Source organism: Mizuhopecten yessoensis, unplaced genomic scaffold, assembly GCF_002113885.1.
Source record: "Mizuhopecten yessoensis strain PY_sf001 unplaced genomic scaffold, ASM211388v2 scaffold39, whole genome shotgun sequence".
Taxonomy (NCBI): domain Eukaryota; kingdom Metazoa; phylum Mollusca; class Bivalvia; order Pectinida; family Pectinidae; genus Mizuhopecten; species Mizuhopecten yessoensis.
Window position 1 is genome coordinate 21,558 of NW_018403347.1, and position 11,196 is coordinate 32,753.

The following is an 11,196-nucleotide window of genomic DNA, read 5'->3' on the forward strand; positions in this document are numbered from 1 at the left end:
TTTTTTGTCACAATCATGCCATGAATGTATTCTTTACGGTGACCATCATTTGATTAGATTTTCATTAATATTTTACATAACATGCACATTTTATCAACACTTAGACAGCTTCTGAAAGGTACAACTTTGAGGAGCCATAAAAAACAAACCAAGTGACCTAAATCTTTATACTTTATAGATTTGTGACCACAACGGCATGGGCAATGCACCACCAACAGGAAATTTGAATCAGAGAAGGGGCCGTTTTGGAAACCGGCCCTTTTGCATAAACCGTCCAAGGCCAAAGGTCAACAAAAATAATGGCTGGTTTGGTCCCCAGCCCCCAGCGATTTCTACTAAGGCTGCAGAAGTACAACTTTGTACTCACGTATAAGAAAGGTGAAACTATGTATCTTGCTGACACTCTGAGCAGGGCATATCTTGATGTCGGGGACAAAACAGCTCAGCTGGATGATACAGTGACTGTAAATATGGCACAGTCCTTGCCAATCTCGGAACCACGACTGCACGAGATACAGAAGCAAACTCTCAGGGAAGTCATATTGGAAGGTTGGCCGGAGTCCAAGTCAAAGACACCTGCTCTTGCGCAACCATACTTCCATGTTCGCGATGAACTTGCGGTCCAGGATGGAATTATCTTTCGTGGGGAACGCGCTGTGATTCCTAGGACACGAAGAGCAGATATTATGCAGAAAATTCATTCTTCGCATGTTGGAGTCGAAGGTTGCCTGCGGAGGGCACGTGAAACAGTTTATTGGCCAAGGATGAACTTTGAGGTACGCGACTATATAGAACAGTGTGGTGTGTGTCGTTCATTTGACACAAAACAACAGAAAGAGACTTTAATCTCACATGATGTACCAGATAGGCCTTGGGCTAAACTCGGGTCAGATCTGTTCTATTTTGACCAGAAGAACTACCTAATTACAGTTGATTAATTCTCAAATTATTGGGAAATAGACTACCTACAGGACACCACATCGAAGACGGTAATCCGAGCCTTGCGTAGTCAGTTTGCGCGTCATGGAATACCTGATATTCTGTGTAGTGATAATGGTCCTCAGTTTAGCTCTGATGAATTCCGGCGTTTCAGCAAAGAATGGGAATTCGATCATGTTACCTCGTCGCCAGGTTACGCTCAAAGCAATGGAAAATCTGAACAAGCAGTCAAAACTGCGAAGAGGTTAATGAAGTTGGCTAAAACTTCACACAAAGACCCATTTCTGGCACTCCTTGATTTCAGAAACACTCCGTCACAGGGTATGGACAGTAGCCCTGTACAGCGTCTAATGAATAGGCGCACAAAAACGCTGATGCCGACTAAAGCAAGTCTTTTGAAACCAGAAGTTCAGATGTCGTCAAATGCAAAGAAACAGTTGAAGGGTGTTAAGGAACGACAAGCTTTCTACTACAATCAAACTGCGAAAAACCTGAAACCTCTAGGTAATGGAGAAGTTGTAAGAATAGCTCCACATGAGAGTATGTTAAACAACCAGAAAACCTGGAAACGTGGTGTTGTAAAGGAACAAGTTAACAAGAGGTCATATGATGTCACCACTGAGGATGGAAGGACGTATCGGCGAAACCGGCGTCATCTGAGACTGTCAAAGGAAACTTTCACACCGAAAGCTCAGGATTTTGGACCGAATGTGGAAATGGAGAAGGAACCACATGTGGCCCAGGAACCACATGTCGAGACCAGTTTGGTACCACCACCTGAAGCACCACCCAACATGTCTATCAGGACCAGGTCAGGCAGACAGGTGGCTCTTCCTTCTAAATTTAAAGATTTCGATCTGTCCAAGTGATGATTTCATTAATAACAGTGTTAACGTAAAAGTGTTTAATTTTGTTCGCGAAACAAACAGTTTCAAGTTTAAGTTTTAATATTGTGGTATATGAACGTGTTTGAAAAGACAGACAATAAGTTACAGTACATACATACTTGTATGGTGAAGCTCGGAAGTACAAGTATTAATTCAGTGTTATTAGTACTTATTACAGTGGAACAGTTCTAATTACCATTAATGACAATATAGTTTTGTGCAGTAGAAACTATAGGACAAATTCTTTATGAACTTTGTCGAAAAAAAACATTCTTCTAGAATTTAAAAACTCATAATTTCCTACCTAGAGAATTTGTCGTATGAAAGTCTAGTCATTTCAGTTTTTAAGTTAATTTGTCATTTAATTCCGTCTTAATTTTAAAAGGAGGAAAGATGTAACACATCTTATATTTCGTTCCGCTACAAATGTTTAGTCTGTAATATTTACCACGATGCGCACGCATCAGGTCAGTCGTCCATGATTACATCTATAGATTTAGTGCGGACATGAAACAATGTCTACTGTCTTATATAAAACGTCACTACCTTAACATCATGTCTACTGTCTTACATACAACGTCATCACCTTACCATCATGTCTGCTGTCTTATATACAACGTCATCACCTTACCATCATGTCTACTGTCTTATATACAACGTCACTACCTTAACATCATGTCTACTGTCTTAAATACAACGTCACAACATTTCTATTTCAACAAATTGTATTGTTTTGAAAACAAATGGATTGGACAACAGGCAAGCCTATATAAGTCCTCTCCAATAGGTACCACATATATACAAGTCAAAGTGAATAAAGTAAATAATAGATATCATAGATAGTAATGCATATATATAAAGAGAAATAGGTTTTAACATGAAAGTATTGATGGTAGTATTAAACAATATTCAGAGAGTAGAAGGATTACTTTGGGTAATGTATAATAATTAAATATGTAAACATCTACTCAAGCTTATACATACTTGCATGCCCACATGCCTACATGTCACACACACCCTCACACATACAACACATCTATATAAGATATGTACTCAGCCTAAGTACATGTAAGTAAGTAATCTACATTATTACTAAATTACTACATATATATATGTCATAGTGATATATATAATATCCAAACTGTACAATAATAGAGGTCTTTAGTAAATTTCAATCATTCAATTATTATATTATAATCTCTTAAATCGTTCAGTACCATTTATATAGTATTGGACATTAGTTAAAATAAGTTCATTAATATCCTCAGACAGGGTATTATCACTTAAAGTTAACAGAATTGAATCGGAATAACCAATACGGTCATGAATTTCAGGAATTAAATACCTAGAATTAGAGTAATTAGGACAAGTAAAAAATTAATGATCAGTATTTTCAGCAGGTGAACCACAGGCACAAACTGGATCTGGGATAAGATGATCTATAAATGTATGATGATTCAAGTCACTTGCATCATTTCTTAGTTGGCACAAAATAATGTTTAATTTTCATGGGCTACAATTTTTTTAAATATCAGAAATAGCTTAAATATGATTAGCTATAGTATTTTTAAGATTCCTTTTGAAGGAACTTGGGCTAACACACCTGGTCAGCGAAGAATCAAGACTATTCCATGCCTGCATAGTACTAGGAAAGAAGCTTGTCTTATACATATTAGTTCTTGACCTTGGGATATTGAAACATCTATGGTGACGCAGGTAATGAATAGTTTGCTGTTGATTAATGAATGGTTCAATGATATTAAACAAATAATCAGGGGTTAAATAATTTATAATGTTATACATTAAAATTATTTGTGCTTATAACGCCTAGGTTCTTACTTTGCTTAAGATTTTTTGTCCAGAACGAGGCTTGCCGAGTTCTGGACAAAAAATCTTAGTCCGAGGGTTGAGATTTCTCTATCTTACACAACCAGTAGCGATTGATTATTTTTCTCCCATATCTAACAGTATTTTAATGTGAAATAAAGGTAAACATGGACCCAAAACACATACAGGCAATTTGTTGATTGATTGTTGACGTGACGTCATTGTATTGTTGAAGTGACGTCATGCCGTTGTTATGAATAGGGGAATCCCCCCGTCTCAACACTAGGGCGGAGACAGATAAATCTAGCACCGGCAAAACGGGAGATAAATCTTTCAGGTGTGGGAGAACGTCTTATATACAACGTCACCACCTTAGCATCATGTCTATTGTCTTATATACAACGTCACCACCTTAACATCATGTCTACTGTCTTATAAACAACGTCACCACCTTAACATCATGTCTACTGCCTTATATTTAACGTCACCACATTAACATCATGTCTACTGTCTTATATACAACGTCAGCACCTTAACATCATGTCTACTTTCTTATATACAACGTCACCACCTTAACATCATGTCTGCTGTTTTATATACAACGTCATCACATCAACATCATGTCTACTGTCTTATATGCAACGTCACCACCTGAACATCATGTCTACTGTCTTATATACAACGTCACCACCTTTACAGCATGTCTACTTAGGGGATAGGACGTTGTTTTGAGTGTCTATACTGGCGATTAGAACATGAAATTTGGGTTTGAACTCGAGACCGACAGGTCGAGAGTTTAAACCAAGTTTTATGTTCTAATCGACTGTATAGACACGAAAAACAGCGTACTGTCCCCATTCTAACACGCCTTAACAAATACACAACGCTAATATGTTTAGACACATTGTATTTCCTTGTACAAGAGTACGTAATAAAATACTTTGTGACCTGAACTTGCGATGTGTCATTCTGCAGCGGACTGACCAATCGGAAAGAAGCTTTCAAAAGTCGGTCATTTGGCCCCGCCCATACTGGCGAGAGCTCGATCTGGATGTTGACGAGGCGGAATATTTGGATTGTTCGTGAACGTCCTGTTACCAAAGTTTATACGACACATTTGGATTAATATTGACCAAGTTCTTATATTTCCATGTCAGTCTGCATACCAATCTGTGCTTATCAACAAAATCGGAAAATCGGTGCTCATTTGAATAGATTTGTGAAGAGTTTTGTATAAATGCATATGACACATGTGAAATGTTTCATTTGATTTCGGATCTAAATAGATGCCTTCACACGGATGGAACGAACGTTGCAGTAATAAATGGAGGTAAGAACAAGGAATGAGTACTTTTTACTTTTTAATTCATTCAATAACTGTATTTCATCGGTCGTTTTGTTCTTTTACCTACTAGCCTTATCAGCGGGATTTTGCTAAGAGGCGAGCTTGTCGCCATATTGTTTTGGTTAGAAACTGGGCATGGCTTTAGTGCGATAGGATTAGGAGGAGCTGAACACGATTGATCATGATTATATCGCAGATTAGAACATGGTCCGTATCCAATCAAAACACGCGTTGCAAACGAATCGTGTTAGAATGTCTTATATACAACGTCACTACCTTAACATCATGTCTGCTGTCTTATATACAGCGTCACCACCTTAACATCATGTCTACTGTCTTATATATAACGTCACCACCTTTACACCATGTGTACAACGTCATCACATTTACACCTTGTCTGCAACGTCATTACTTTAATAACATGTGTTCTATCTTATATACAACATCGCCACGTTAACACCATGTCTACAACGTCATCACATTTACACCATGTCTACTACGTCATCACCTTTACACCATGTCTACAACGTCATCACCTTTACACCATGTCTTCAACGTCACAACCTTGATATCATGTGAACTGTCTTATATACAATGTCACCACCTGATTTAATACCGTATGACAATAGAAGAACATACCACTACCAAATACAGTAACTATTCAGCTATACATGCCATTGCTCGATAGTTACCCTCGTTATTATTATGACGTCGTTGTGGTTACACTGTATACATTTATTCTTCCTTGAAGATGGCTGTTATATTCTTTGAACAAGCATACATGATACGTACATTAATTTGACGAGATTGAAATGCTCCAAAAGTTTGTATTCATAGCCAATGTGAAAGCAAACTGAAAAAAAAGCGCTTTATTGAAAATGTAATTTTTAATTGGTATTCGTATTCGCTATTAATGCCAACTGAAAGCAGTTCAATGCTAGATGACGTAATTGATATTGTTTTTTATTGTAACGTAACACTGATTAAAATCATGTCTATTGCCTTATTCTGGCGTCACAGTTGATAAAATTACAAAGAGGATTTACGCAAACGTGTGACAAGGCTGTTTTGTTAAGTAAAAGTGTCAGTTACAGCAGAGAAAATGCGACGATGTGAGTATATCCTCATGGGGGCTGTATTCTAGGACGTCATACAGCCTCAATAATGGCTCCACGTGGTTTTGCAATTTTTCATACTGTGTATACGACTGTCAAATGTCTTATGTGGCATGAAGGCACATGTATATAAACTAAGTCGGAAAATGCAATTGTAGGATGGGAGACAACTCCAAGTTTTCAGGCAGAAACAAGACGGATACTAGATTCAAAATAAATTAATTCTCCAATTATTCACATAGATTTAGTGATCCTCCAAACTAAACTGTGAATATTCTATATATCGGTAGTTTAACTGTCGCGCAAAGTCTTTTACTGGCGACGCGGAGCATGAAACTAGAGGGATTACCCCTAATTTAGGGTTCCTTTTCTGTCTGGTATAGGCTATCGGGGAATAATCAGCGAATCCGATTCCGAGTAGGGAAAAAATTACCCGAATTCAACTGTAGCGATCCCCTGATATAACCGAAACAAAATAACAAGTAAATATTTAATATATTAAAGTATATAACTTTTTCTTCTCCTCAGTGACTGTTTTGAGTTTGTCCCTTAAACATTAAAGAAAATAAAAATAATGAAAACATTTATTTCGTCATTGACATCAAAGCAACAAAAAACAACAATCAATAATCAATCTTGCAACATGTGTAACCCAGTTTACGATATTTAACATTACTAGCTCATGGTTCAAGGTCATCACCTAATACAAACTTTAAATTCAATATATTAGATATTGAAAAACAAGACGTAAGATAAGTGATATTCTGGATTTATGATGGAATCTATAACGAGGGTGAGAAAATGCTGGAAAAAAAGTCATTAACGAATGCTGCTTTCACCCCGAGTTGATTTTTTTCCAACATTTTCGAATCTCGGGTTATATTTTCCATCATAATATACATTAGTGTACAAATAGATGTTGATTGTATCTTGTTTACCCAGTAAATTGTAATGAAAGTCTGTTCACGTCTATTTTAGTGTTAATACGCCTGTAATATCTTATTATATAAATTAAGCTGTTCTTTGCGCGTGCAAACATTCGTCAATTGATGCCATATGTCTTTAATTCTCAAAAAGCTGCGAGTTTTTTTTACCATTTCTGACCCTGTGGTAGTTGTCCGCGAAGTCCGCGTTTTTATCATTTCTGACCCTGTGGTCGTTGTCCACGAAGTCCGCGTTTTATCATTTCTGACCCTGTGGTAGTTGTCCGCGAAGTCCGCGTTTTTATCATTTCTGCCCCTGTGGTAGTTGTCCACGAAGTCCGCGTTTTATCATTTCTGACCCTTTGGTAGTTGTCCGCGAAGTCCGCGTTTTATCATTTCTGACCCTGTGGTAGTTGTTCACGAAGTCCGCGTTTTTTCATTTCTGACCCTGTGGTAGTTGTCCGCGAAGTCCGCGTTTTTATCATTTCTGACTCTGTGGTAGTTGTCCACGAAGTCCGCGCTTTTATCATTTCTGACCCTGTGGTAGTTGTCCACGAAGTCGTGTCCACGAAGTCCGCGTTTTTATCATTTCTGACTCTGTGGTAGTTGTCCGCGAAGTCCGCGTTTTATTATTTCTGACTCTGTGGTAGTTGTCCACGAAGTCCGCGTTTTATCATTTCTGACCCTTTGGTAGTTGTCCGCGAAGTCCGCGTTTTATCATTTCTGACTCTGTGGTAGTTGTCCACGAAGTCCGCGCTTTTATCATTTCTGACCCTGTGGTAGTTGTCCACGAAGTCGTGTCCACGAAGTCCGCGTTTTTATCATTTCTGACCCTGTGGTAGTTGTCCCCGAAGTCCGCGTTTTATCATTTCTGACCCTGGGGTAGTTGTCCACGAAGTCCTCGTTTTTATCATTTCTGACCCTGTGGTAGTTGTCCACGAAGTCGTGTCCACGAAGTCCGCGTTTTTATCATTTCTGACTCTGTGGTAGTTGTCCGCGAAGTCCGCGTTTTATCATTTCTGACCCTGTGGTAGTTGTCCGCGAAGTCCGCGTTTTTATCATTTCTGACTCTGTGGTAGTTGTCCGCGAAGTCCGCGTTTTATCATTTCTGACTCTGTGGTAGTTGTCCACGAAGTCCGCGTTTTATCATTTCTGACCCTGTGGTAGTTGTCCGCGAAGTCCGCGTTTTATCATTTCTGACTCTGTGGTAGTTGTCCACGAAGTCCGCGCTTTTATCATTTCTGACCCTGTGGTAGTTGTCCACGAAGTCCGCGTTTTTATCATTTCTGACCCTGTGGTAGTTGTCCGCGAAGTCCGCGTTTTATTATTTCTGACTCTGTGGTAGTTGTCCACGAAGTCCGCGCTTTTATCATTTCTGACCCTTTGGTAGTTGTCCGCGAAGTCCGCGTTTTTATCATTTCTGACCCTGTGGTAGTTGTCGACGAAGTCCGCGTTTTTATCATTTCTGACCCTTTGGTAGTTGTCCGCGAAGTCCGCGTTTTATCATTTCTGACTCTGTGGTAGTTGTCCACGAAGTCCGCGTTTTTATCATTTCTGACCCTGTGGTAGTTGTCCGCGAAGTCCGCGTTTTATCATTTCTGACCCTGTGGTAGTTGTCCACGAAGTCCGCGTTTTTATCATTTCTGACCCTGTGGTAGTTGTCCACGAAGTCCGCGTTTTTATCATTTCTGACTCTGTGGTAGTTGTCCACGAAGTCCGCGTTTTTATCATTTCTGACCCTGTGGTAGTTGTCCGCGAAGTCCGCGTTTTATCATTTCTGACCCTGTGGTAGTTGTCCGCGAAGTCCGCGTTTTATCATTTCTGACCCTGTGGTAGTTGTCCACGAAGTCTGCGTTTCGCGGATTTACAAACACCACTTCAAGTCACCATGGCGGTACCCAAACACCACTTCAAGTCACCATGGCGGTACCCAAACACCACTTCAAGTCACCATGGCGGTACCCAAACACCACTTCAAGTCACCATGGCGGTACCCAAACACCACTTCAAGTCACCATGGCGGTAAGTACGACGGGACATCTTGACCGTGACCTTGACAAGTTTAAAGTAGAGGTTAAATAGAAACTCTGTATTTTTGTCCAATAATCTAAATCCAATAAATAAAAACAAAATTGAATACGTGCACCCTCATTCGAGAGGTTTCCATTTGCAGCAGAGGCTTTTGGATGACGGTTACGGTCACGGTTACCGTCTAGGTCACTGTCAGACTTACTGTCAGGGTGTGTCAGGATAACTATCACTGTTACTGTCAGTATTACTGTCAGTATTACTGTCACTGTTATTGTCAGGGTGTGTCAGGATAACTATCACTGTTACTGTCAGGGTTACTGTCAGTATTACTGTCACTGTAACTGTCAGTGTGTGTCAGGATAACTATCACTGTCACTGTCAGACTTACTGTCAGTATTACTGTCAGTGTGTGTCAGGATAACTATCACTGTCACTGTCAGACTTACTGTCAGGGTTACTGTCACTGTTACTGTCAGTGTGTGTCAGGATAACTATCACTGTTACTGTCAGGGTTACTGTCAGGATAACTATCACTGTTACTGTTAGGGTTCTGTCAGTATTACTGTCACTGTTACTGTCAGGGTGTGTCAGGATAACTATCACTGTTACTGTCAGGGTTACTGTCAGTATTACTGTCACTGTTACTGTCAGTGTGTGTCAGGATAACTATCACTGTTACTGTCAGTGTTACTGTCATTATTACTGTCACTGTTACTGTCAGGGTGTGTCAGGATAACTATCACTGTTACTGTCAGGGTTACTGTCAGTATTACTGTCACTGTTACTGTCAGTGTGTGTCAGGATAACTATCACTGTTACTGTCAGGGTTACTGTCAGTATAACTGTCACTGTTACTGTCAGTGTGTGTCAGGATAACTATCACTGTTACTGTCAGGGTTACTGTCAGTATAACTGTCACTGTTACTGTCAGTGTGTGTCAGGATAACTATCACTGTTACTGTCAGGGTTACTGTCAGTATAACTGTCACTGTTACTGTCAGTGTGTGTCAGGATAACTATCACTGTTACTGTCAGGGTTACTGTCAGTATAACTGTCACTGTTACTGTCAGTGTGTGTCAGGATAACTATCACTGTTACTGTCAGGGTTACTGTCAGTATAACTGTCACTGTTACTGTCAGTGTGTGTCAGGATAACTATCACTGTTACTGTCAGGGTTACTGTCAGTATAACTGTCACTGTTACTGTCAGTGTGTGTCAGGATAACTATCACTGTTACTGTCAGGGTTACTGTCAGTATAACTGTCACTGTTACTGTCAGTGTGTGTCAGGATAACTATCACTGTTACTGTCAGGGTTACTGTCAGGATAACTATCACTGTTACTGTCAGGGTGTGTCAGGATAACTATCACTGTGACTGTCAGGGTAACTGTCACTGTTACTGTCAGTGTGTGTCAGGATAACTATCACTGTTACTGTCAGGGTTACTGTCAGGATAACTATCACTGTTACTGTCAGGGTGTGTCAGGATAACTATCACTGTGACTGTCAGGGTTACTGTCACTGTTACTGTCAGTGTGTGTCAGGATAACTATCACTGTTACTATCACTGTTACTGTCAGGGTTACTGTCAGTATTACTGTCACTGTTACTGTCAGTGTGTGTCAGGATAACTATCACTGTTACTGTCACTGGTACTGTCAGTGTGTGTCAGGATAACTATCACTGTCACTGTCACTGTTACTGTCACTGTTACTGTCAGGGTTACTGTCAGTATTACTGTCACTGTTACTGTCAGGGATAACTATCACTGTTACTGTCAGGGTTACTGGTGTGTGTCAGGATAACTATCACCGTTACTGTCAGGGTTACTGTCAGTATTACTGTCAGTATTACTGTCACTGTTTCTGACAGTGTGTGTCGGTGTTACTGTCACTGTTACTGTCATTATTACTGTCACTGTTACTGTCAGGGTTACTGGTGTGTGTCAGGATAACTATCACCGTTACTGTCAGGGTTACTGTCAGTATTACTGTCACTGTTACTGGCAGTGTGTGTCAGGATAACTATCTCTGTTACTGTCACTGGTACTGTCAGTGTGTGTCAGGGTAACTATCACTGTTACTGTCACTGTTACTGTCACTGTTACTGTCACTGTTACAGTCAGT

The 11,196-nt window shown here is 39.8% G+C and overlaps 2 protein-coding genes across 2 annotated transcripts in view; one reads left to right on the forward strand and one right to left on the reverse strand.

Moving 5' to 3' along the window:
* The first annotated feature begins 299 nt into the window (after positions 1–299).
* Positions 300–1,808, forward strand: LOC110446996 (uncharacterized protein K02A2.6-like). Its single transcript, XM_021492409.1, has 2 exons — positions 300–801; positions 961–1,808. Exons 1-2 carry the CDS (start codon positions 300–302, stop codon positions 1,806–1,808), a joined length of 1,350 nt encoding a protein of 449 aa, XP_021348084.1.
* Positions 1,809–8,495: 6,687 nt separating this feature from the next.
* Positions 8,496–11,196, reverse strand: part of LOC110447066 (circumsporozoite protein-like) — a 9,833-nt gene continuing 7,132 nt past the window's right edge. The window contains exon 4 of the mRNA XM_021492529.1: positions 8,496–8,775. Coding sequence (XP_021348204.1) covers positions 8,496–8,775 — 280 coding nt within the window. The remainder of the gene's footprint in view (positions 8,776–11,196) is intronic.